We start from the raw sequence: 24,881 nt of genomic DNA, 5'->3' as shown, positions 1-24,881 counted from the left end.
TAGGGTGCCAGAGTCCTAATGAGGGCACCCTAAAGTAAACATCCTACCTACCAGGTGTACGTCAGGCGACGTGAAGCTCGCAGAGACGTTCTTCCCCCTCGCTTGTGTTGAGTCCGCAATGTCAGCCTCTTCACAAAGCTGCTCCGTTGTCGTTCTCTACATCTTTAGTCAGCTTCCTGCTTTGTTTATTCGGGTTTACCTCGCTCTTTTTAGCATCTCCAGACTGTGTTGGTCACCGCCATCGGATGTCGCTCTTTGCCCCGGCCAAAATTTGGGCGCCTCAAGTCTCACGGTTCATCGCGAGACTTTGCCTGCAACACTTATGACGTTTGTAATTGTGTTGTGTTTACTGGTCTCACAGCTAATGGGAAAGTCAACTACATTATTATTATGACCCAAGAAAGGCGTAGTTTTATTTGACACTGTCCGAGTGGCAGTGATTAAATATGTTTATTAATGTGATACCAACTATGGAGCAACATATTAGAAATGCATGTCAGTACATTCCACTACCACCATATCGTCACATTGTACTTTCTGACAGTGTCAATCAAAAACATTATAATGGATACCCTCGAAAACATCATTCAACATATTTTACATTCTAAGCTTAGCGTGTTTGTCATTTCAACAACCATGCTCCAAGAGAACATAATTATATCAAGAGATCTAAAAAAACAACTCAATGGAATAGTTTGTCACTTTACATACAATGATTAAAATAAAATAAATTGAAATTGTGACGACAATTAGGTAAAGAAAAATAGATTAAATTAGTAAATTACCTGTACATTATATGTTAGATGTGTGAAATAAAAATGTGCGGAATTTACCTGAAATGTTCAAATATTTAAATAAGAAAAGAAACAAGTGGGTGATTGATTGATTGATTTATTGATTGAATGTAAAAATGTTCGCAAGGTTTTATTACAGTGATATCTCAATTCAAGTGTGTTTTCAGATTAGAGCCGTCTCTCGGCTAATTGTTACGCTTTAAATTGGAAGCAACATTTTGAGTTGTAAGCATCCCTGCTTGTAACTCAAAACATCAGCTTGTAGCTAGAGATCGACAACATTTTGTTTTCCACCCATGGGGAAAAAAGAAAGTGAGAGTGAACAACAGTGCTGAGAAGAAGTTAATTATACTCTTCGAATTAAACAAAGAAATCGTCCCAAAAAACATGACCAATCGTGTCGCCAACTTGGTGAAGCCTTTTGAGCTTCTCACTGCTCGTCTGCACCATACTGAAGCAGAATGCGTCTAACGCCAGCCAAGAATGTTAAAAATAATGCCTAAGGGGACATTTATCTATGACAATATGGAAAAGCTTCTGATGGGTGTGCTTGACAGAGTAGCAGTGAGGAGATACTGAAGAAGTCCATTCTTCAAGATAAATGCTGTACATTATTACATTTCCTCATAAATCTACTATAATTTTTTGTACAACATTTTATTGTATTTTTTCATACAATATTTCTTATCTTTAACCTACTCAGTGGCCTAGTGGTTAGAGTGTCCGCCCTGACATCGGTAGGTTGTGAGTTCAAACCCCGGCCGAGTCATACCAAAGACTATAAAAAAAAATGGGACCCATTGCCTCCCTGCTTGGCACTCACCATCAAGGGTTGTAATTTGGGGTTTAATCACCATAAATGATTCCCGGGCGTGGCACCGCTGCTGCCCACTGCTTCCCTCACCACCCAAGGGGTGATCAAGGGGATGGGTCAAATGCAGAGGACAAATTTCACCATGCCTAGTGTGTGTGTGACAATCATTGGTACTTTAACTTAACTTTATCTTTAAGTTTTTCATAAGGCACATTTTATGTTAGGATTATCCCGTTTTGTGGGGGCCACGCACCAATTAAATTAAATTAAATTTCAACCTACTCAGTGGCCTAGTGGTTAGAGTGTCCGCCCTGAGATCGGTAGGTCATGAGTTCATTCCCCGGCCGAGTCATACCAAAGACTATAAAAACCAGACCCATTACCTCCCTGCTTGGCACTCAGCATCAAGGGTTGGAATTGGGGGTTAAATCACCAAAATTGATTCCCGACCACGGCCACCGCTGCTGCTCACTGCTCCCCTCACCTCCCAGGGGGTGAACAACAGCATGGGTCAAATGCAGAGGACAAATTTCACTACACCTAGTGTGTGTGTGTGACAATCATTGGTACTTTAACTTTTAACTTAACTAAATTTCAATGGGAGAACTGATTTGAGATACAAGTGTTTTGAGTTAAGAGCTCCATTGCAGAATCAAATAAGGTTTTAAGTTGAGGCACTATTGTACTAATAATTACCACAAAATTATGCAATGTTGAGAATAGTTGTAAAAGACAGGTGACCTGCAGTCATGAGTGTACCCCGCTTCACACCCAAAGCCAGCTGGGATAAACTCCAGCTCACCGTAACCAAGAATAGTATAAGGAATATTCCAATTTCATGTTTACTAAGGAGACAGTGGATGGATGGTTACTTGGCACGAATAATTGTAGACAAGCGAAGAAGGAAAAGAAACATGTCAGCTCGAGTCAACAGTGAGCTAATAATAAGAGCATGGCAGTGACAGCCATCAGACGTAATTAGGTTAGCGTAGCTGGTACACCACTACTTTGGGGATCTCTTCACAGTCCTTAGTGGAATGTGTCGGATAAGAAAGAAAGATTTAGATGGTGATGGATTTGAACGCATCTGAATTGTTTTAACTGTGATGTTTTTTTATTGAAAGAGCAAATGCAAAATATGTTTACAGTTCACCGTCCTGATGCATGTCGACTTTAGATTCTGACACGTGAAAGCTTAGAGACTGTACATTTATGCCCTTGTCGTGTCACTTACACGCTCTCAAAAGACTCTTCACAAGGACACCAGTGGTTTCTGTGTGGCCCACCTGCTGTGAGGCATCTTGCTGTACTCTTGCCACCAGTATCAAGGTCAACTCACAGTGAAATATGTACAAGTTTACAAAAAAATACAAGAGTCAAACACGACACAAAAGATACAGGACATATCTGGGTGGCTTGAAATCAGGACATTTAGTTCTTTTTGTGGAGGAACTTCATTTTGTTACCTAGGAAGAGAGCAAAGAAATAGTCATGTCATGTTGAGCGACTTCAGGTATTATTACCGTACTTCAAATGCAATGTATTCCCACTTGTGATTTACATGTGCCACAGAAGTTATTCCATTTTGCAAAAAAGGGTCTAAACATAAAGTATTGTTATGATTTGTGGTCCTAACACCTAATTCGATAGAATTTCCAAAGTCCGAAACCATAAGGTTGAACATTTTAATAAAATTTGACCAACATTTCTGGAAATATACTTCTGTAAAGTAGGGATGTGCCGATTGATCGGCTACCGATCAGTATTGGACGACTTTCCTGAAAATGTCTGTGATTTTTGACTAATGCCTTTTAATGCCAATCACAAACACTGATCCATTTTCACTGTCCATATTTATTTTTAGTCCTCCAGCTGATAAGCGACTAGAAGACAGTGTGGAGTCGCTCCACCCAAACTAATTGTAATCATTTCTATCATGGCAAATAAACTGCATTTCTTGGTACCGTACCTTAAGTATTATTATCACCTAACATTATCACAGGAGGACCAGGCCAAATATGTTACACACCTAGAAGCAGGCATGCTAGTAGCTGAGCTTTTGTCGATACCAGGCTACTATCGGTAGATGGTAGATACTAGATTGATATTTCCATTCTCTTAAAATATTTTTCTGTTGCTTTTGTTAATGTTTACAACATCTACGAAATAATTTACTGGACACAGGAAGATAAATAGCCTCAACAAGAAGTTACATAAAACATTTAACGCAGCACGACTCTTTCCATATACATCGTTACTTGTTGTCAAAGTAAACTTTTTTTTACACTTGTGTGACAAAAATTATCAACAGTCTTAGTTGAAACACTGACAAGTTTCTTAGTTTTTTTTTTGTAATATCAACAGTTGTTAGCTTCATTATACAGTTAAAATATGTAATCCATCCATCCGTCCATTTTCTACCGCTTATTCCCTTTTGCGGTCGCGGGGGGCGCTGGCGCCTATCTCAGCTACAATCGGGCGGAAGGCGGCGTACACCCTGGAAAAGTCGCTACATCATCGCAGGGCCAACACAGATAGACAACATTCACACTCACATTCACATACTAGGGCCAATTTAGTGTTGACAATCAACCTATCCCCAGGTGCATGTCTTTGGAAGTGGGAGGAAGCTGGAGTACCCGGAGGGAACCCACGCATTCACGGGGAGAACATGCAAACTCCAGTATTAAAAATTGTAAATGTAGAAACCCCATTTCCATGTGAGTTGGGTAATTGTGTTAGATATAAGTATAAACGGAATACAATGATTTGCAAATCATTTTCAACCCATATTCAGTTGAATATGCTGCAATGACAACATATTTGATTTTAAAACTGATAAACTTTTTTTTTTTTTTTGCAAATAATCATTAACTTTAGAATTTGATGCCACAACACGTAACAAAGAAGTTGGGAAAGGTGGCAATAAATACTGATAAAGTTGAGGAATGCTCATCAAACACTTATTTGGAACATCCCACAGGTGTACAGGCTAATTGGGAACAGGTGGGTGCCATGATTGGGTATAAAAGCAGCTTTCATGAAATGCTAAGTAATTCACAAACAAGGATGGAGCGAGGGTCACCAATTTGTAAGCAAATTGTCGAACAGTTTTAGAACAACATTTCTCAACAAGCTTTTGCAAGTAATTTAGGGATTTTACCATCTACGGTCCGTAAAATCATCAAAAGGTTCAGAGAATCTGGAGAAATCACTTCACGTAAGCGATGATATTACGGACCTTTGATCCCTCTGGCGGTACTGCATCAAAAACCGACATCAGTGTTTAAAGGATATCACCACATAGGATCAGGAACACTTCATAAAACCACTATCAGTAACTACAGTCTGTCGCTACATCTCTAAGTGCAAGTTAAAACTCTACTATGCAAAGCGAAAACCATTTATCAACAACACCCAAGAACACCGCCGGCTTCCCTGGGCCCAAGCTCATCTAAGAAGGACTGATGCTAAGTGGAAAGGTGTTCTGTGGTCTGACGAGTCCACATTTCAAATTATATTTGGAAACAGTGGACGTGGTGTCCACCGGAACAAAGAGAAAAATAACCATCCGGATTGTTATAGGCGCAAAGTTCAAAAGCCAGCATCTGTGATGGTATGGGGGTGTATTAGTGGCCAAGGCATGGGTAACTTACACATCTGTGAAGGCACCATTAATGCCAAATGGTCCATACAGGTTTTGGAGCAACATATGTTGTCATCCAAGCAACGTTATCATGGACGCCCCTGCTTATTTCAGCAAAACAATGCCAAGCCACGTGTTACAACAGCGTGGCGTCATAGTAAAAGAGTGCGGGTACTTTCCAGGCCCGCCTGCAGTCCAGACATGTCTCCGATCGATAATGTGTGCCGCATTATGAAGCGTAAAATACGACAACAAGACTCCGGACTGTTGAACAAATTAAGCTGTACATCAAGCAAGAATGGTAAAGAATTCCACTTTAAAAGCTTCAACAACTAGTTTTCTCAGTTCCCAAACGTTTATTGAGTGTTGTTAAAAGAAAATGTGATGTAACACAGTGGTGAACATGCCCTTTCCCAACTACTTTGGCACGTGTTGCAGCCATGAAATCTTAAGTTAATAATTATTTGCAAAAATAAATATAGTTTATGAGTTTGAACATCAAATATCTTGTCTTTGTAGTGCATTCAATTGAATATGGGTTGAAAAGGATTTGTAAATCATTTTATTCCGTTTATATTTACATCCAACACAATTTCCCAATTCATATGGAAACGGGGTTTGTGTTTTTTTTAAATTATGTAGAAAATTATTAATCTTTCATTTTTAAGTCTATTTTTTCAAAGTATATGTACTTTCAATAGTTTGCATTAGCAAAAAAAATATTAAAGTTAGCACATCTCGTATTATAAACGGTCACTATTTTCTTCTAATTGGCCATGTATTGAATGAGAATTTGTACATTGTGAAAATAAAAAAGTAATTTATTGGAGGTTGGATAATTTTGAGTGCAAATGTGAAGGTTACAGAATAAATAGTTTGACACGATGAGGTCTATTTTCATTATTCCTGTGGGGGTAAAGAAAGTCAAACATATTGCGTTTGACCTCGAAGGTTCCACTGAAACCGTTTTACTTTCTGCTTTTTGGGGCCAAGGGCAAAAACATACAATTACAGTGCAGATCCATGATTTCAGAGGACATCTCATCAAACTTTATTTTTTTTAGGCAGTTTGTACCAAAATAATTGCGTGTTACTCATATTTTTAGGAACGTACTGCTTAAAATGTTAAGCAGCACTACATGAAAGGTTATTTTTTTAAACTTGAAAATCTATAACTGTTAGAATTTCCAGGACCTGTAGGAACCTTCAGAATTCAAGCAAACTTACCAAGGCCTTTAAGGAACTTGTTGACTCCGCTCTGCTCTGTGTCTGGCAGCTCCTCCAGGTATTGATCCGCTCTCTGCTCAAACAGACCTGTCAGCCAGAACATGACACCCATGAACCACTAGAGGTCAGTACAAGGCCTTAAGTATATACGCATCACATGGGGAGAGTCTACCTTTAGCTCGAGTCTTCCTCAGCTCTCGATCTTGAATGAAGCCTGCAAACATCTGAGACTCCATAAAGATCCCCAGGAAGCGGCGGATACTCTTGGATGCTACGGACTTCCGGAAGGCTTCTCTCTGGAAAAGGCGCTCGCCACGCTCGTTCTGAGTGATGAACAGGGAGTAGTGACCAATGGTCTCCAGGAAGAAGCGGATGAAGGCCTCTGACACCAAACTGTTTAAGGAGTTGTACTCTGCAAACACAGAGGAGGACAGTTAGTCCTCTTGGATGGCATGATCACACATTTTAAAGGAAAGTCTTTAAGTAGCAGCCTGTTTTAAAGAGAAACAGAAGTTTGGCTCCAATCAGCAATAAAAAACCCCCGCTGCTCTTGACGAGTAGAGACTCAGCAACACAGCTTGTAAACTCTCAGTCCACTAACCATGAAACTAATTAAACACCGATCTCAATTCATGGACGGTGTGTCTTTGTTGGCCTAAAAGTCATTAGAGTATTCCATAATACTCACTAACGCATATGGCCACACAGATGGCCCTAGACTCAAGATGCCGTTTTTTAGGTCCAAATTATCTTTTCATACTGTACCTACTTTACTCTTTTGATTATACTGGAGCGCTTTCAATAGAAGTTACTTTCTTTATTTCACCGATTCTCTTAACTGCGGTTCTACTGGTGGTGTGTATCTGGTGGTACTCAGAATAACAACTTTATTTTTATTGTTAAACAGAAATATAAATATATTAGAGACATTAAAATATGAAAAATTGTACTAATAAAACTGTATTAGCAAAAATAAAATCTAAATTGAATGATACTTTCTTGAAATATTACAATAACATATGGATTACTGTTTGAGAATAAGCAGCACAGTGGTAGAGGGGTTAGTGTGTCTGCCTCACAATACGAAGGTCCTGAGTAGTCCTGGGTTCAATCCCGGGCTCGGGTTCTTACTGTGTGGAGTTTGCATGTTTTCCCCATGACTGCGTGGGTTCCCTCCGAGTACTCCGGCTTCTTACCACCTCCAAAAACATGCACCTGGGGATAGGTTGATTAGCAACACTAAAATAGGCCCTAGTGTTTGAATGTGAGTGTGAATGTCTGTCTATCTGTGTTGGCCCTGTGATGAGGTGGCGACTTGTCCATGGTGTACGACGCCTTCCGCCCGATTGTAGCTGAGATAGGCACCAGCGCCCCCCGTGACCCCAATGGGAATAAGCGGTAGAAAATTGATGGATGGATGGATGTTTGAGAATAATAACTGAGCTTTTCTTCCAGGCTCCCCCTACAATTATAAAAGGTAATTGTTTTCCATCACAAATAATGCTTTGTGGTAAACAACAATTGTCAGACTTTAAAAAAGCCAAGCTAATCAATCAATGTACAGTACATGCTAATCACTTTTGCTTACTATGTTGTATTATTGTATATTGTGTAGTCAGTATCATATTTAACAATAAAGTTTGAACACACAATGCACACAAGTCTGAATCGTAACATTCGCCCCATTCTAACTGGTCCAATATTATTGACAACTACGGAGTAGCCATGGCAATGACAGACACTGTGCTTATTATGGATGATAAATGTCATCATTTAAAATGTACAATTACTACATATGCTTGAAGTACTAATTATACAACATCACCATTTTTAGTAGTAAAGATTAGATTAGATTAGATAGTATTTTATTTATTCCTTAAGGAAAATTAACATTAACAGAGCTGGGCGACATGGGAAAAAAAATTATATCACAATATATTTTCCAAATATTAGTCGATACGTATCACAACATTTTAAACTAAATCATGTTTAAGTGTTACATTGCTAACAAGCGAGATATGACCACATAAAAAAGTTATTTTTGATTGCCTTTTTGAGTTATGGGGTTTGGTTTTTTAATTAGATCGCAATTTTGACCAGTCCTGATGTGTGTGCCAAAGTTGGTGAGTTTTGAAGCATTTTAAGGGGGTCAAATTACAGCTCAAAGAGGCAGAAATTGCATTTTTTGCGAAAATTTAGCTTTGAATGGGTTTTTTCAAATTTTTTGTTGATTTTTGCCCTAAAAGGTAAAATCATGAAATCTAGTTCTAAGTCAGCCTTACATAGAGGTTTTTGTTTCATGTCTCTACGACATTGTTAACGGAAGTTAAGAGCAGTCTGTTTTTTGTTTCTTCCTAGGGGGGAGTTAGAGCGCAATTTTTATTTTTGGGGTTTGGTTGCTTAATAAGTTGGGAAGGTTTGCCATACCGACGTGTGTGTCAAATTTGGTGAGTTTTGAAGCATGTAAGGGGGTCAAATTAGGGTGCGAAGGTGAGGAATAATAATAAAGAATAAAGAATAATAATAAAACCTTACAGTTTCAATAGGGTCCTTTGGCCCATTGCAAAAAGAGTCCTTTGGAGTCCTTTTGCAATGGGCCTGGCGGACCCTAAAAACTTGCTCCATGCACAGTAACTCACTGTACATTATCAATATTTTTGAAATGTAATTTTTAAATTATCACATTTAATTGTGATTGATTACATTTTGACCATAGTTAACTTGTAAATAATCACAGAAAAATAGGAGGGGGCTTTTTTTTATATTTAAATGTGTACCTTAGACAGATCAACTACTATCAACATGGGGCTGAAAAATTTCATTCAAATGTGTTTACTATACATAACATTATGTGTTTTCAAACAGCTAAACACAAAACGGACACAGAAAGGGGAAGTAAGTGAAGTAAGTGGGGCTCATTTTCAGCCCTGGAGTTTCATGCCTCAGACTGCCCTACTTTAAATCATTAACGACCTACAGTATTATCCGGAAAGTATTCACAGCTCTTCATTTGTACACATTTTGTTATGTTACTGTCTTATTCCAAAATGGAATAAAATCAAAATTCTACAGACAATAAATACCCCATAATGATAACGTGAAACATTTTTTTTAATTTGCAAATGTATTCAAACAAAACAAAACAAAAATACATATACATACAGGTAAGTATTCACAGCCTTTGCTCAATACTTTGTTGATGCACCTTTGGCAGCCATTGCAGCCTCAAGTCATTTTGAATATGATGCTACAAGGTTGGCACACCTATCTTTGGAAAGTTTCGCCCATTTCTCTTTGCAGCACCTCTCAGGCTCAATCAGTTTGGGTAGGAAGTGTTAGTTTTCATCCAGGATGTGTATGTACATTGCTGCATTCATCTTAGTCTAGTCAGGAAGGTGATCAAGAACCCTATGGTCGTTCTTTCAGAGAGCTAGTATTATTCTGTAGAGAGAAAATAATCTTCCAGAAGGACAACCATCTCTGCAGCACTCCACCATCCATCCATCCATTTTTCTACCGCTTATTCCCTTTTGGGGTCGCGGGGGGCGCTGGCGCCTATCCCAGCTACAATCGGGCGGAAGGCGGGGTACACCCTGGACAAGTCGCCACCTCATCACAGGGCCAACACAGATAGACAGACAACTTTCACACTCACATTCACACACTAGGGCCAATTTTAGTGTTGCCAATCAACCTATCCCCAGGTGCATGTCTTTGGAAGTGGGAGGAAGCCGGAGTACCCGGAGGTAACCCACGCATTCACGGGGAGAACATGCAAACTCCACACAGAAAGATCCCGAGCCTGGATTTGAACCCAGGACTGCAGGAACTTCGTATTGTGAGGCAGACGCACTAACCCCTCTGCCACCGTGAAGCCCAGCACTCCACCAATCAGGCCTAAATGGTATAGTAGCCAGACGGAAGCCATTTCTTCGTAAAAAGTTTGCCAAAATGCACCTGAAAGACTCTCAGACCATAAGAAACAAAATTTTTAGGTCTGATGAGACCAAGATTGAACTCTTTGGCGTGAATATTAGGCATCATGTTTGGAGGAAACCAGGCACCGCTCATCACAAGGCCAATACCATCCCTACAGTGAAGCATGGTGGTGGCAGCATCATGCTGTGGGGATGTTTTTAGCGGCAGGAACTGGGATACTAGTCAGGATAGAGGGAAAGAAGAATGCAGCAATGAAGAGAGAAAGCCTGGCTAAAAAATAATGCTTCACATTGAACCTGATGGAGCTTGAGAGGAGCTGCAAAGAGGAATAGGAAAATAAGAATGGGCGAAACTACCCAAAGATATGTGTGCCAAGCTTGTGGCATCATATTCAAAAAGACTCAAGGCTGTAATTGCTGCCAAAGGTGCGTCAACAAAGTATTGAGAATACTTAAGTACATGTAATTTTTGTAGTTTTGTCTTTTTAACAAATTAGCTAAATTTAAAAAAAAAAACACTCTTTATATTGTCATTATGAGGTATTGTGTATATAATGTTGAGGACAAAATGAATGTATTCCATTTTAGAATAGGTCTGCACCATAACAAAAGGTGGAAAAAGTGAAGCGCTGTGAATATTTTCTGGAGGCACAGTAGGAACAGCGGGGGGCACGCAGCGCAGAAAACGCATCTTTGCACTTGTGTTTTCCTGTACCAACGATGTGTTAAAAACATAATAAAGATCATCAAAACATAGTAAGCCCAAAAATGCTACAGTATAAATAAAAGGAAGAATCAGCACTAAAATATAATTGTATTTAAGAAGAGAAGACCACATGTCACGTAAAAAAAACTTGTCAAACCTTCATCTGACTCGCTGTCTGAGTCCTGATTGATGATGTCATTCCTCTGCTCCAGTGCTTGTTCCAGAGCTGCCTGAAGCTTTCGTGGCAACAGCGAGGCCTCGTCATCCATCTATAAATAAACAAAAAAAAACACAATAATTGTAGATAAACATAATTTAGCTGATTACTTTGTTTTTGTAAAAGTTCTTCTCTCGGTTGTTTTCAAGTTTAGGGACACACCTGTCTGATGAAACGGTCAGTTCCCAAGTCCACCATTAATGCCTGATGACAAGAAGAAAACATCACCATTTAGAATGATGTATTGCCTGCACCGACTGAGCAGACTGAGATCCAATACAAGAGTGGTATCAAACATTCTAAAATTGAGTTTTGTTTTTAAATGCACTGAGAAGGTTTCACTTCCCCCTGCCAGGGCTCTAAAGTGAACCAAAAGCTGAGTGAGCAGGAGCCAAGAACTTGTTGGCTGGTGTTGCAGTGCTGCAGGCACAGGACCAGCTGGACACAACTACTGCAGCTGTGTTATCCATGCGAAATACTACATGCAAGTAAAATGGGGATGTAATGTCAGAAAAGGGCTTTTCGTCACTGTCAGGAACACACACATACAGAGCTTAAAGATCTGGTCCGAAAGTACATTTGCGAGGTCATCATAGGTGAATGAGATTTACGCTGGCTCAGCATTCCAGTTTTTCCACACCAAAATTATCCACGCATCCATGAGTAGATCTTGGAAAAAGAACCTTTCCAAAATATTTGGGGATCGGAAGCATAGAAGTGTCTCAGTAAGACAGTGTGCCCATTTATATTTGTCCAAAAACCATCGCGTTTCAGGGGTTCCAAATAGAGTAACGACAGAGGTTTAGTTCGACACAATTGCATGGTTTGTCATGAGTGCTAGATGGCGGTGGCATGTTGTGTGTGTTGCCATGGCATCAGTAGCTTCTTACAGTGACAGTCTTTTCTAAAATATTTCCCCAAAACTTGCAGCGAAGTGAACACAAGTTGATATATGAAGGTAATTAAATAAAAAAGTAATATGTGAGAATTTGAAGGCTAGACCTTGACCATCAGTTAGTTCTATTTATTGTCATCATTCAATAGTGGTGGGTACCTATACATTTTATTGTTTAGAATATGTTTAATAGGTGTGTGAGACATATTTAGGGCTTTAAAGGCACTGTTTGCAAATTGCTCAAAAGTTGACTTTTTTCGGAACAAAAATATAACACCAACACCACCAGCAATTACTATCAGATTGTTGGGGATTTGCCGATGGATCGGCCACATTTTTTTTTTTTTGTGGTAAAATAATGTAATCGCAATTGCAGATTATTACATTTTATTGCCGATCACAAACACTGATGCCCTCTGGCTGACACTATTTATTTTAGTCCCCCAGCTGACAAGCAACAAACAGCTAATTATGTCACTCCATACACAGTGTGGAGGTGCTCCTCTTCGCTAATTATAATCCCCGCCATTATGACAAATAAACTGCAGGTTTTTGTATCTTATCTATTATTAGTAGTAATACTGGAGGACAAGGCTTAACATATTACACATGCACAGACGAAGAGAATATGGAAATTGTTTAAATATTCTGTTGATACTGTTAAACTGCTAACAGCACCCACCCTAAATACATTGAAAATGTTGCAGTTCTTACACGTGATTGGTGTCAGTATTGGCATCGGCCGATCTCATTCATGGATGATCGTTACCAAGAATTGGCAGCATAAAACCCTGATCAGAACATCCCTACCTATTGAATGAAAAATGTTCATCGCCCTGAAGAAAAGCTCTGGCGTTCAGACTGTCACTCACGGCTGTTTCACACACAAGTACAGACCCAGAGCGCTTGCACAGAACATACAGCAGCCCGAGAGAAGCTAGAAATAATTATTTGTCATGTTGTTGTTATGATAGGCTATAAATTCAATGATAGCTAAAGTTAGTACCTAAACTTTGCCAAATTAGTTTACAGCAAATAATAACTAGTAAGTGTGCATTATGTGGGGCACAGTTTACATGCTCAAAGTTGGAAAAATGTGGGTCATTATGCTTACAACTCTTTGGAAAGTTAGCACCCTGTAGGCAGCCGCTAATGTTTGCAAACATCCCCTTTAAACCTGGAGTGCACGTTTAGCTTTCAGCTTATTAGCTGAGGATGAATTGAGCAGTGTTACAAAAATAAAACATTCATGGACATCACCCTTACTAGCAGATTTAAGTATTTGCCCATGACATTAAGGTAACTGCTGTGAAGGACAGTAGTCTACTGTACATGGAAATTACATTACAACATAAAGATATTTTTAAGTTGGTAAAGAAACTTCACTAAGATAAAATAAACATACTCACTTCTTCTACAGGCAAGTCTTTGAGCTTGGGCAATGAGCTGGACAACAACCCCACCAGAAAGGGAGTGGGACAGCAAACAATGTCCAACATGGACCCCGGCAGCACCGGGATGAAGGTGTGTTGCCAGGAGAAGGGGTAGAGCAGTGCCACCACAGCATGCATGCAATTGGACAGCATACTGACGGCAGAATATAAAACAAACAAGAATCACATTTTAATAGGTTTTCTGCAGAGGACACTTGGATATATCGCACGGTGATGAATTATTTTGGCCTACATAGAGAGAGCTGGGTTTGTGGTTAACAACATTGTACTGTTGCAATTAAGAAAAAAAAACATAACACCACAAAAACACGCAATACTTTGATACTGAGCTACTATTACACGTAAAAGCAATTAGACCTCTGCTGACGGCTATGTTTGTATTATCCAAAGTTGGAAACTTATCAAGGGAACTACTGAGGATTTAAATGAAGAAATGGCCGCAGATTAGTCTATAAGGAGGGATTTTTTTTTTTAAAGAAACGGTAGTTCCTAACTATGGGATCACACTCCTTAGCCTTCCCGGTAAGGTCTATTCAGGTGTACTGGAGAGGAGGCTATGCCGGATGGTCGAACCTTGGATCCGGGAGGAACAGTGTGGTTTTCGTCCTGGTCGTGGAACTGTGGACCAGCTCTACACTCTCTGCAGGGTCCTTGAGGGTGGATGCGAGTTTGCCCAACCAGTCTACATGTGCTTTGTGGACTTGGAGAAGGCATTCAACCTTGTCCCTTGGGAAGTCCTGTGGAGAGTGCTCAGAGAGTATGGGGTATCGGACTGTCTGATTGTGGCGGTCCGCTCCCTGTACTTATCAATGTCAGAGCTTGTCCGCATTGCTGACAGTAAGTCTGACACATTTCCAGAGAGGGTTGGACTCCGCCAAGGCTGTCCTTTTGTCACCGATTCTGTTCATAACTTTTATGGAAATAATTTCTGGGCACAGTCAGGGCGTTGAGGGGATCCGGTTTGGTGGCTGCAGGATTAGGTGTCTGCTTTTTTGCAGATGATGTGGTCCTGATGGCTTCATCTGGCCAGGATCTTCAGCTCTCACTGGATCGTTTCGCAGCCGAGTGTGAAGCGACTGGGATGAGAATCAGCACCTCCAAGTCCGAGTCCATGGTTCTCACCCGGAAAAGTGTGGAGTGCCATCTCTGGGTTGGGTAGGAGACCCTGCCCCAAGTGGAGGAGTTCAAGTACCTCGGAGTTTTGTTTACGGGTGAGGGAAGAGTGGATCAGGAGATCGACAGGCAGATCGGTGCAGCGCCTTCAGTAATGCGGACGCTGTATCGATCCGTTGTGGTGAAGAAAGAGCTGAGCCGGAAGGCAAAGCTCTCAATTTACCCGTCGATCAATGTTCCCATCCTCACCTATGGTCATAAGCTTTGGGTTATGACCGAAAGGGTCACGTGTACAAGCGGCCGAAATGAGTTTCCTCCGCCGGGTGGCGGGGCTCTCCCTTAGAGATAGGGTGAGAAGCTCTGCCATCTGAGGGGAGCTAAAAGTAAAGCCTCTGCTCTTCCACATCGAGAAGAGCCAGATGAAGTGGGTCGGACATCTGGTCAGGATGCCACCCGAACGCCTCCCTAGGGAGGTGTTTAGTGCACGTAGGAGGCCACAGGAAAGACCCAGGACACATTGGGAAGACTATGTCTCCCAGCTGGCTTGGGAAAGCCTCGGGATCCCCCGGGAAGAGCTGGACGAAGTGGCTAGGGAGAGGAAAGTCTGAGCTTCCCTGCTTAGTAGGCTGCTGCCCCCGCAACCCGACCTCAGATAAGCGGAAGAAGTTGGATGGACGGTAGTTACTAACACAAAAATATGCTGCATACTATTGGTTATTGTGATTTTTTTCCACCTTTAAAACACTGCTTTGTGGTCTACATAAGATGTAATGGTGGTTATTTGGTCAAAATGTTGCGTCTTCTCCGTGTCGTTTTTAGCGCTTCCATAGTGGATCTACTGACAGATTAGGTTTGAACTATGCATTACATTAGAAATATAATTAGAAATGGCAACAGCCGTGTATGCACGTGTACGAGACAGTTTGACCCCCAACAACAAGATAGAGCAAAAGAAAGAGCTTGTTGACTACAGCTTTGGACTACAATGGCAGAAATGGGTAAGGCACTTTGGATTTACCCCTGACATCACACTTGGAAAAAACATCACAAATAGGGCAAATTTCAGAGGGCCCGTTTGGAAGAAGTATGAAGGTTAGCAAGATTGTTTTATATACTGTTTATCCACCGTGCCTTCATTGTTTGATTTCAAGATTTCAGGACTAATGCAGATCCTAAATACAGAAAAACAGGTATATTTGTAAAGAAAATTTGGTTTTGTAAGGAAGGTCTCTTTTAAAACATATCAAATTAAATCGGATGATTTTCTACCATACACTATGTAGTAGGGATCGAAATGTGGAGTAAACTGTGATACGATAATGGTAAAGAAAGGTCATTATCTGTCACACCCCGCCTCGGGTGAAGGTAATGTTACCTTTGCAAACCAGACTTAAAATCAAGGATGGCAAGGCATGCAGTGGTAAAGGTTTACAAACATTTATTGAAAATCCCAAAAAGTGTCAAGAGGTGAACAACGGGAAGACAATGCACCCACAATCTGTAACAGTAATAAATAGAAGCAATATTAGTATCGTATATTATATATAGTATATTTATATTCTAAATATATTTCAAAGTCGCATGCGTTAAATAGGCCTATATATAATTAATCAGAATAAGCATATTAAAAATAATCAAAATGTAAATCATCCATTATATCAAAATACATATATTCACAATCAAAGGTCAAACATCAAATATATCAAAGTAAAGAATTAAACAAAACAGATTTAGTAAAATAAATTAGCAATCAACAAAACTCATTTAATCGGTTATAACACAACATAATCTCATCATCAGTATGTATTCAGGCTTAGACAACACAACTTTCAAATGTCCAGTGTCCCTCAGCAATACCCAGCTCCTGAAAGTCATGGTTTGGCCCAAATTGGTCAAAGCAGGTGTGCTCACCTACATAAAGCCCTCAACCCCACTCTGACTCTTTTAGCCACACATTCAGAGCCATGGTGAGTGAGGGGTTACAATTTGTTTGTTGAGCATGCTTTCCACTGACTAAAAAAAATGCTTTTCACCAACGATTGAATGTTTGTAGTTCGTCCATGTTGAGCTTCCTAACAAATGTGCATGGTTTGAAAGAAAGCCAAAGGTCAAACATTTCGGGCTCCAGTACTCTGGAATGCCCTCCCGGTAAAAGTTCGAGATGCCACCTCAGTAGAAGCATTTAAGTCTCACCTTGAAACTCATTTGTATACTCTAGCCTTTAAATAGACTCCCTTTTTAGACCAGTTGATCTGCCGTTTCTTTTCTTTTTCTCCTATGTCCCACTCTCCCTTGTGGAGGGGGTCCGGTCCGATCCGGTGGCCATGTACTGCTCGCCTGTGTATCGGCTGGGGACATCTCTGCGCTGCTGATCCGCCTCCGCTTGGGATGTTTTCCTGCTGGCTCCGCTGTGAACGGGACTCTCGCTGCTGTGTTGGATCCGCTTTGGACTGGACTCTTGCGACTGTGTTGGATCCATTATGGATTGAACTTTCACAGTATCATGTTAGACCCGCTCGACATCCATTGCTTTCCTCCTCTCCAAGGTTCTCATAGTCATCATTGTCACCGACGTCCCACTGGGTGTGAGTTTTCCTTGCCCTTATGTGGGCCTACCGAGGATGTCGTAGTGGTTTGTGCAGCTCTTTGAGACACTAGTGATTTAGGGCTATATAAGTAAACATTGATTGATTGATTGATTGAAACAGTGACAGTGCGGGGTCAAACTGTCACATCAACTCCCTCCTCTCCAGCGACAGCAAGTTCAGGGAGATGAGACAAGTAATCAGCTAGCAAGTTAGTTTTGCCAGCTCGATGTGTAATATTGAAACAATACGGCTGTAATGCCAAGTACCATCTGGTGACACAGGAGTTCTTATCTCTCGTGGAGTTGATCCAGCTCAATGCCCGGTGGTCCGTTTCCAGGTCAAAGGTCCGTCCCAGAAGGTAATAACATAGGCTGTCCAAAGCCCACTTGATGGCAAGGCATTCATTTTCGATGGCTGAGTACCTAGTTTCTCTGGGATGCAGTTTACGGCTCAAATAGAGTAGCGGTTGTTCCTCGCCTTCCTTTTCTTGGGCTAGGACTGCTCCAAGGCCCACACCGGAGGCATCAACTTGAACAAGGAATCGTTGGTTGAAATCAGGACTCTGTAAGACCGGGGAAGAGCATAGAATGGCTTTGACCTTCTTGAAGGCAGTTTCACATGTTTCTGTCCATTTGACTGGATTAGAGGATGCTTTGGTTGTCAGTTTGACAAGAGGAGCTGTGATTGTAGAGAAGTGGGGCACAAATCTTCTGTACCACCCAGAAAGCCCCAAAAATAACCGGATAGCCTTCACCTTGTACACCTGAGATTGTATCTGCCCATTGCCAAGATGGTAACTTAAGTAGCACACCTCAGTTTTGGCCCATTCACATTTCTGGGTGTTAAGAGTGAGCCCGCCAGAATGGATCCGAAGCAGGACTTGACGCAGGTGAGCGAGGTGGTCTTCCCAGGAAGTGCTGAAAACCACCACATCATCAAGATAGGCAGCAGAGAACTGGCCACACCCCTGCAGTGCGCGTTCCATTAGCCATTGAAAGGTTGCGGGGGCTCTGTGGAGTCCGAACGGCATAACAGTGTAAAGATAGAGACCCTTTGGGCCACGGAAGGCAGTGTAATCCCTTGACTCCTTCTTTAGAGGGACTTGCCAGTATCCCTTACTAAGGTTAAGGGTGGTGATGAACACAGCTTTGCCGAGCTTCTCAAGTAGTTCATCAATACGTGGCATGGGATAAAAATCAAATTTAGAAACGGCATTCACTTTGCGTAGGTCATTACATACTCTTATTGTGTTGTGTTTTTTAGGAATAATGACAATGGGGTTACACCACTCACTTTTTGAGGGTTCAATCATTCCTAGATCCAGCATGGTTTGGATTTCATGATTGAGGGGCTCCACCATCCGCTCAGGCACTCTGTATGGGCGCTGACGGATAGATGTTGGGTTTTTTAAGTGAATGACATGTCCAATTAGTGGAGTTCTTCCTGGCTTTCCACTGAACAATACTGGGAATTCTTCACACACTTGCAAGAGTTTAAGGGCAGATTGTGCAGACAAGTGACTTACATCAGGTTTCTGTGGTGTAGTGAGCATGGACAGATCTGTCTCCTCCACATAATCCTCCATTTCCACTTCCCGTGCCAGCATCAACTTTTCCTCTTGCAACTCCTTGCTTTGAGTGGGTACTTGACTGGCCTGGAGATCCTTTACTTCCACAGAGGATTTCCTCTCCTTCCATTCCTTCTGAAGGTTGATGTGATACAATTGGGATACCTTTCCTTTATCCGGATGTGAGATTTCATAATTGACTGGACCAGCTTGTCTGACCACGGAGTAAGGACCTTGCAATTGGGCCAGCAGTTTATGGCTTGAGGTTGGAAGCAAGAGCATGACCTTTTGACCTGGCTGTAGCACTCTGTGTCGTGCTTTCTAGTCATACCACGTCTTCTGTTACATCTGGGCCTTTCCAAGATTTTCCCTTGTCTTAGCTCCGTATTGCTCCAGCCGGTCTCGCATCTGCAGCAAATAAGAAAGAACCCCTTGTGGTGCAGGTGGCTTGGATTCCCAGGATTTCTTCAAAAAGTCCAAGGGACCTTGAACAGGGAACCCACAGAGAAACTCAAAAAGCGAAAACCCGGTAGAGGCTTGGGGTACCTCTCGATAGGCAAAGAGCAAGAAGGGAAGCCATTTCTCCCAGTTTCGACCGGTGTCGTCTACAAACTTCCTCAGCATGGACTTCAGGGTTTGGTTGAAGCGTTCCACCAACCCATCGGTTTGTGGATGATAGGGGGTGGCGCGAATGCCAGTAATTCCAAGTTGTTTGTGAAGCTGCTTCATGAGCTTTGAGGTGAAGTTGGTTTCTTGATTCGTGATTATTTCATCTGGAATTCCTACTCGTGAGAAAAACTCTACAAGTGCAGAGATGACTTTAGGAGTCTTGATACTCCTTAGTGGGAAGGTTTCAGGAAATCTAGTGGCGTAGTCAGAGAGGACAAGGATGTATTCATGGCCTCCACTGCTTTTATCCAGGGGTCCAACAATATCCATTGCGATCCTCCGGAAAGGAACATCAATGAGAGGAAGAGGGAGTAGTGGGGCTTTCTCAGGTCGTCTCGGAGAGGTCTTCTGGCACTGCAGACAGGTTTGACAGTACTCAATGATATCTTTGACCATCATTGGCCAAAAGAAGCGAGCTTTGACTCATGCAAGAGTCTTGTCTTGCCCAAGATGACCAGCCCAAGGTATGGAATGAGCAAGATGCAGTACAAGGGGCCTACAGAAGGTAGGGACCACCAAGCGATTCTCTTGCTGATCTGCTATTTACAGGACTCCATCCTCCAGGACATACTTTTCACCCTGGTTTGGCTGCAAGGGAATGTTAGCATATTTCACTTTAGCCAGCAGGGGAGCCAGTGAGACATCAGCTCTCTGTAGCTCTCGGATGTCTTCAGGTACCTGCCACTCTTCATCAGGTTTTAAGCTTGACACATCACCAAACAGTGGAGTACCTTGGATCTTCTCCAGGCGGCACTGGCTCTTACTTTTCGGGGTGCCCTTCTGACCACCCTGGCCCTAGCTTGGCTGTCTGGGCACGGTTAAGTATAGGATAAGCCTCTTGAATAGCTGGAATAGAACTTGTCTTTGCTGTCTGCCTCTGTGACTGATGAACAAGATCATGCAGAATAGGCAAGTCTCTGCCCAAGATCATGTCATCGGGCATGTGGTCAAGAACACCCACACGGAGCAAGAAAGCCTGGTCATCGATGACGATGGTCACATCAGCCACGGGATATCTTCTTGGATCACCATGGACACATTGAATGGCTGTGGCATGCTGATAGTCAAGATTACCAAGTGACACAAAAGAATGGTTCAGCAGTGTCATGGAGCTACCTGTGTCCAACAGTGATTGCACTGGACGGCCATTAACACAAGCTGGCATCATGATAGGCTCGGTGTTAGGTTTGGCCTCGGGTTCAGGATTGGGTACAAGAGCAGGTGCTATGACTGAAGCTGGGACAGATGGATGGGGAACATGACAGAAGCTGGACAGCTTGGGACCTTTCAAACGGCAGACTGGGGCTCGATGCCCTGGCTGTTGGCAGTGGTAGCAGATGAGATCCTTCACTGGACTCTGTCTCGGGAACAGTCTGTTGTCCCCTGAGGTGCTGTAACCACCTGCTTTCTGCACTCCTCTTTGGTGTGACAGGTCGGCTGCACCTTGGACTGCTCCACGGTTGTTCTGCTGCCTTGGCATTCGGAGTCCTTTACGAGCATTCAAATACTGGACTGCAAGTTTAGCAGCAGTAAGTCTGTCTTCTGGCTCGTGTTCCTTGACCCAAGTCTTCATTTCGTTGGGGAGAATGCGAAGCATTTGCTCTAGAATGAAAAGTTCTGCAATGTCTTCTTTAGAATGCTGCTCTGGCTTGACCCATCTTCTGTAGAGACCTTTGAGTCTGTTGTAAGTCTCCTTTCCCTACGTTGCTGTCCAATCAAAAAGTCTTGGAACATGTTAACCATGGTAGGATCACCTAGCACTCTTTCAGTCCTTGGTGGCTCAGCAGACCACCTAGCCTTCCCAGATCCCTTCCTATGCTGCTTACGCCTAGCCCCAGAGTTCTCAAAACTTTTGACGTCTTCTGCAGACTCCTCGGTGTTTCATCCATCTTCACGCTCCTCAGCCATAGTCGTCTGGTCCAGCCTCATCGCCGTGGCCCCTCGACCAGCAGTCTCCTCTGTCATTGCCACCTCCGACACATGGGATCTCAAACCAATTCTGGCCTGCCCTCTGCCAGGCTTGTTGTAAACTCTGTGGCTTGCCATCCCACCACTGCCACCATATGTCACACCCCGCTTCGGGTGAAGGTAACGTAACCTTTGCAAACCAGACTTCAAATCAAGGATGGCAAGGCACGCAGTGGTAACAGTTTACACACATTTAATGACAATCCCAAAAAGTGTCAAGAGGTGAACAACAACAGGAAGTCAATGCACCCACAATCTGTAACAGTAATAAATAGAAGCAATATTAGTATTGTATATTATATATACTACATTTATATTCTAAATATATTTCGAAGTCGCATGCGTTAAATATAATTAATCAAAATAAGCATATTAAAAATAATCAAAATGTAAATCATCCATTACATCAAAATACATATATTCACAATCAAAGGTCAAACAACAAATATATCAAAGTAAAGAATTAAACAAAACAGCTTTAGCAAAATAAATTAGCAATCAACAAAACTCATTTAACCGGTTACAACACAACATAATCTCCTCATCAAAATAATCACCTCAGTAGTTGTTTGATGTATGGAGACCGAAACTCTTGCTCAGGACAGAGAACCTCCTCTGGCAGTGACAGACAGCAGACTGCAGAAAATTGGCATTTTCCCCACTTGAATAGCGCATAGCCACAGCCACAAGCTGGGACCAATTTGACAGGGAAAATTAAGAAAACAGTTCTTTTGTAAATTACACCATAAATAACCATCGCATGTCTAAAAAGTATTCACATAGTACATTTTCATTTTTAAAGCAGTCATTTTTGTACACGGTGTATTCAGGCTTAGACAACACAGCTTTCAAATGTCCAGTGTCCCTCAGCAACACCCAGCTCCTGAAAATCATAGTTTGGCCCAAATTAGGCCTAATTAGTCAAAGCAGGTGTGCTCACCTACATGAAGCCCTCAGCCCCACTCTGACTCTTTTAGCCACACATTCATAGCCTTGGTGAGTGAGAGGTTACAATGTTTGTTGAGCATGCTTTCCACTGACTAAAAAAATGCTTTTCACCAACAATTGAATGTTTGTAGTTTGTCCATATTGAGCTTCCTAACAAATGTGCACAGTTTGAGAGAAATCCAAAGGTCAAACAGTGACAGTGTGGGGTCAAACTGTCACATTATCCATTGAAAGTTATAGGGGAACATTATCACAATTTCAAAAGGGTTAAACCCAATAAAAATCAGTTCCCAGTGGCTTATTTTGTTTTCTGATTTTTTTTTCAAAATGTTACCCGTCCCGGATTATCCCTAAAAAAAAGCTTTAAAGTGCCTTATTTTCGCTATCTTCGAAGCCACTGTCCATTTTTCTGTGACGTCATCCAGTGCTGCCAATACAAACAAACAATGGCAGATAGCACAGCAAGATATAGCGACATTAACTCGGATTCAGCCTCGGATTTCAGCGGTTTAAGTGATACAACAGATTACGGAAGTATTGAAACGGATGGTGGGAGTATTGAGGCAGATAGCAAAAACGAAATTGAATAAGAAACTGAAGCTATTGAGCGAATAGCTATTGACGCTATTCGGCCATGTTTGCCTTAGCATCGCCAGTAAAATGTGCAGACCAACGATCGGAAGTCTTGCATCTTGTGACACTGGATCAACTTAAATCTGTCGATTGGTAAGTGTTTGTTTGGCATTATATGTGGGTGGAGGGAAACGCTGGATGTAAATATAGTTTCAAATGTACATACAGCTAGCCTAAATAGCATGTTAGCATCGATTAGCTGGCAGTCACGCCGCGATCAAATATGTCTGATTAGCACATAAGTCAATAACATCAACAAAACTCACCATTGTGATTTTGTTGACTTTATCATTGCAAATGCAACTGCAGGTTATCCATACATCTCTGTGCCAGGTCTGCCTTAGCATTGCCGGTAAAATGTGCAGTCACTCTGGCACATTCAATGAGGGTGTGGCGGCAGATTTTTTTGCCACTTTCGCATCTTCGGGCCAGTGGTGCAACTTGAATCCCTCCCTGTTAGTGTTGTTACACCCTCCGACAACACACCGACGTCTCCAAGGTTCCAGAAAATAGTCGAAAAAACGGAAAATAACAGAGCTGAGACTCTGTGTTTGTAATGTGTTTGAGAAAATGAAAATGGCGGCTTTATTACCTAGGTGACATCACGTTCTGACGTCATCGCTCCAAGAGCGATATACAGAAAGGCGTTTAATTCGCCAAAATTCACCAATTTAGAGTTCTGAAATCGGTTAAAAAAATATATGGTCTTTTTTCTGTAACATCAAGGTATATATTGTCGCTTACATAGGTCTGGTGATAATGTTCCCCTTTATGTTATTGAATGTTATTTACAATGGGAGTTGAATAATTGAGTTAAACTCTAAACAGTATAGTGCATTCAACTGTATACAGTAAATAAGTAGATGTCCGGGCAACGCAAAGTGCAATTAACTCATTAAGATGCACTTCATATTCGACATCAGTAACACAACTTGGACATAGTCGAAGTGGAATGACAAAGTAGACATGCAATGCTAACACAGAATACTATGATCGAAGCTGTGACTGTTAACCCAGTTTTTGCAGAACAACTTACTCCCAGGGTTTCATCACATGGAAGCCCAGCTATGATGGATGAATTATTCAAGATGTGACAAAGTACAGTATAATAACATAGTGGCAGTGTTTTAGTTGCCGGGTGACAACCATAGCTATGATACTTAGAGGATCCCACAGACTACTGTTGAGTACAGTAATATACAGTAGAACACACTCAAGAGTAAAGGCGATTATATGGGTGTTAGTTCATGTTGGGAGTGCTGTAATTATGTAAAGAAAATACATTTAGTAGGTAGTAAACACTTTTTTTATGCTCTAACTTTGAAAATGTTCAATTTCTTGATAATAAAAAAATCGCAGTCAGGCCTGAAACCAATTGGTCGTAATAAACAACAGACTGACTCGACATTTAGTAAGTCTCCATCATTAACAATAGAAGTATGCAACATTTGATGTTTCCAACACTACCTAGCTAAATCTGTTATCTCTCGCATTTGAAGAAGCAAATGTAAGTTCAAACAATCCTCAAATTACACTTTTAAGTAGCTCTGAAACAACATCTTTGAAAAAATATATACCAAAAACACGCGGGCACACACACACGAATGAAAGAAATTAAACTAGAGTAGCTTTAATGCTTACAGTACGTGTAACCAACAATGATTCATTAATCCTTGATCTATTTACTGACTGCTTACAAAAATG

General features: G+C 41.5%; 2 protein-coding genes across 8 annotated transcripts in view; both read right to left on the bottom strand.

The window, feature by feature from the left end:
- Positions 1-2,548, bottom strand: part of trim66 (tripartite motif containing 66) — a 58,373-nt gene extending 55,825 nt beyond the window's left edge. For both annotated transcript variants that reach the window (XM_061883198.1, XM_061883206.1), the window contains exon 1: positions 52-2,548. The gene's annotated coding sequence lies outside the window, so the exon portion shown is untranslated. The remainder of the gene's footprint in view (positions 1-51) is intronic.
- Positions 2,549-2,700: 152 nt separating this feature from the next.
- The window catches only part of dennd2b (DENN domain containing 2B), a 114,503-nt gene continuing 92,322 nt past the window's right edge, over positions 2,701-24,881 (bottom strand). For 4 of the 6 annotated variants that reach the window (XM_061883228.1, XM_061883219.1, XM_061883254.1 and 1 more), the window contains 6 exons: positions 13,647-13,824; positions 11,505-11,546; positions 11,283-11,394; positions 6,654-6,893; positions 6,482-6,568; positions 2,701-3,074 (listed from right to left, as the gene is read on the bottom strand). In XM_061883228.1, the coding sequence (XP_061739212.1) occupies positions 3,040-3,074; positions 6,482-6,568; positions 6,654-6,893; positions 11,283-11,394; positions 11,505-11,546; positions 13,647-13,824 (694 nt within the window). In that variant the 3' untranslated portion in view covers positions 2,701-3,039. Of the gene's footprint in view, positions 3,075-6,481; positions 6,569-6,653; positions 6,894-7,593; positions 7,944-11,282; positions 11,395-11,504; positions 11,547-13,646; positions 13,825-24,881 lie in introns of those variants that run through there. The other 2 variants (XM_061883237.1, XM_061883246.1) reach the window with 2 other exon arrangements.

This window comes from Nerophis ophidion, linkage group LG02, assembly GCF_033978795.1.
Source record: "Nerophis ophidion isolate RoL-2023_Sa linkage group LG02, RoL_Noph_v1.0, whole genome shotgun sequence".
NCBI lineage: Eukaryota > Metazoa > Chordata > Actinopteri > Syngnathiformes > Syngnathidae > Nerophis > Nerophis ophidion.
Note: the sequence above shows the minus strand (reverse complement) of the source record. Positions and strands in the feature narration are given on the sequence as shown.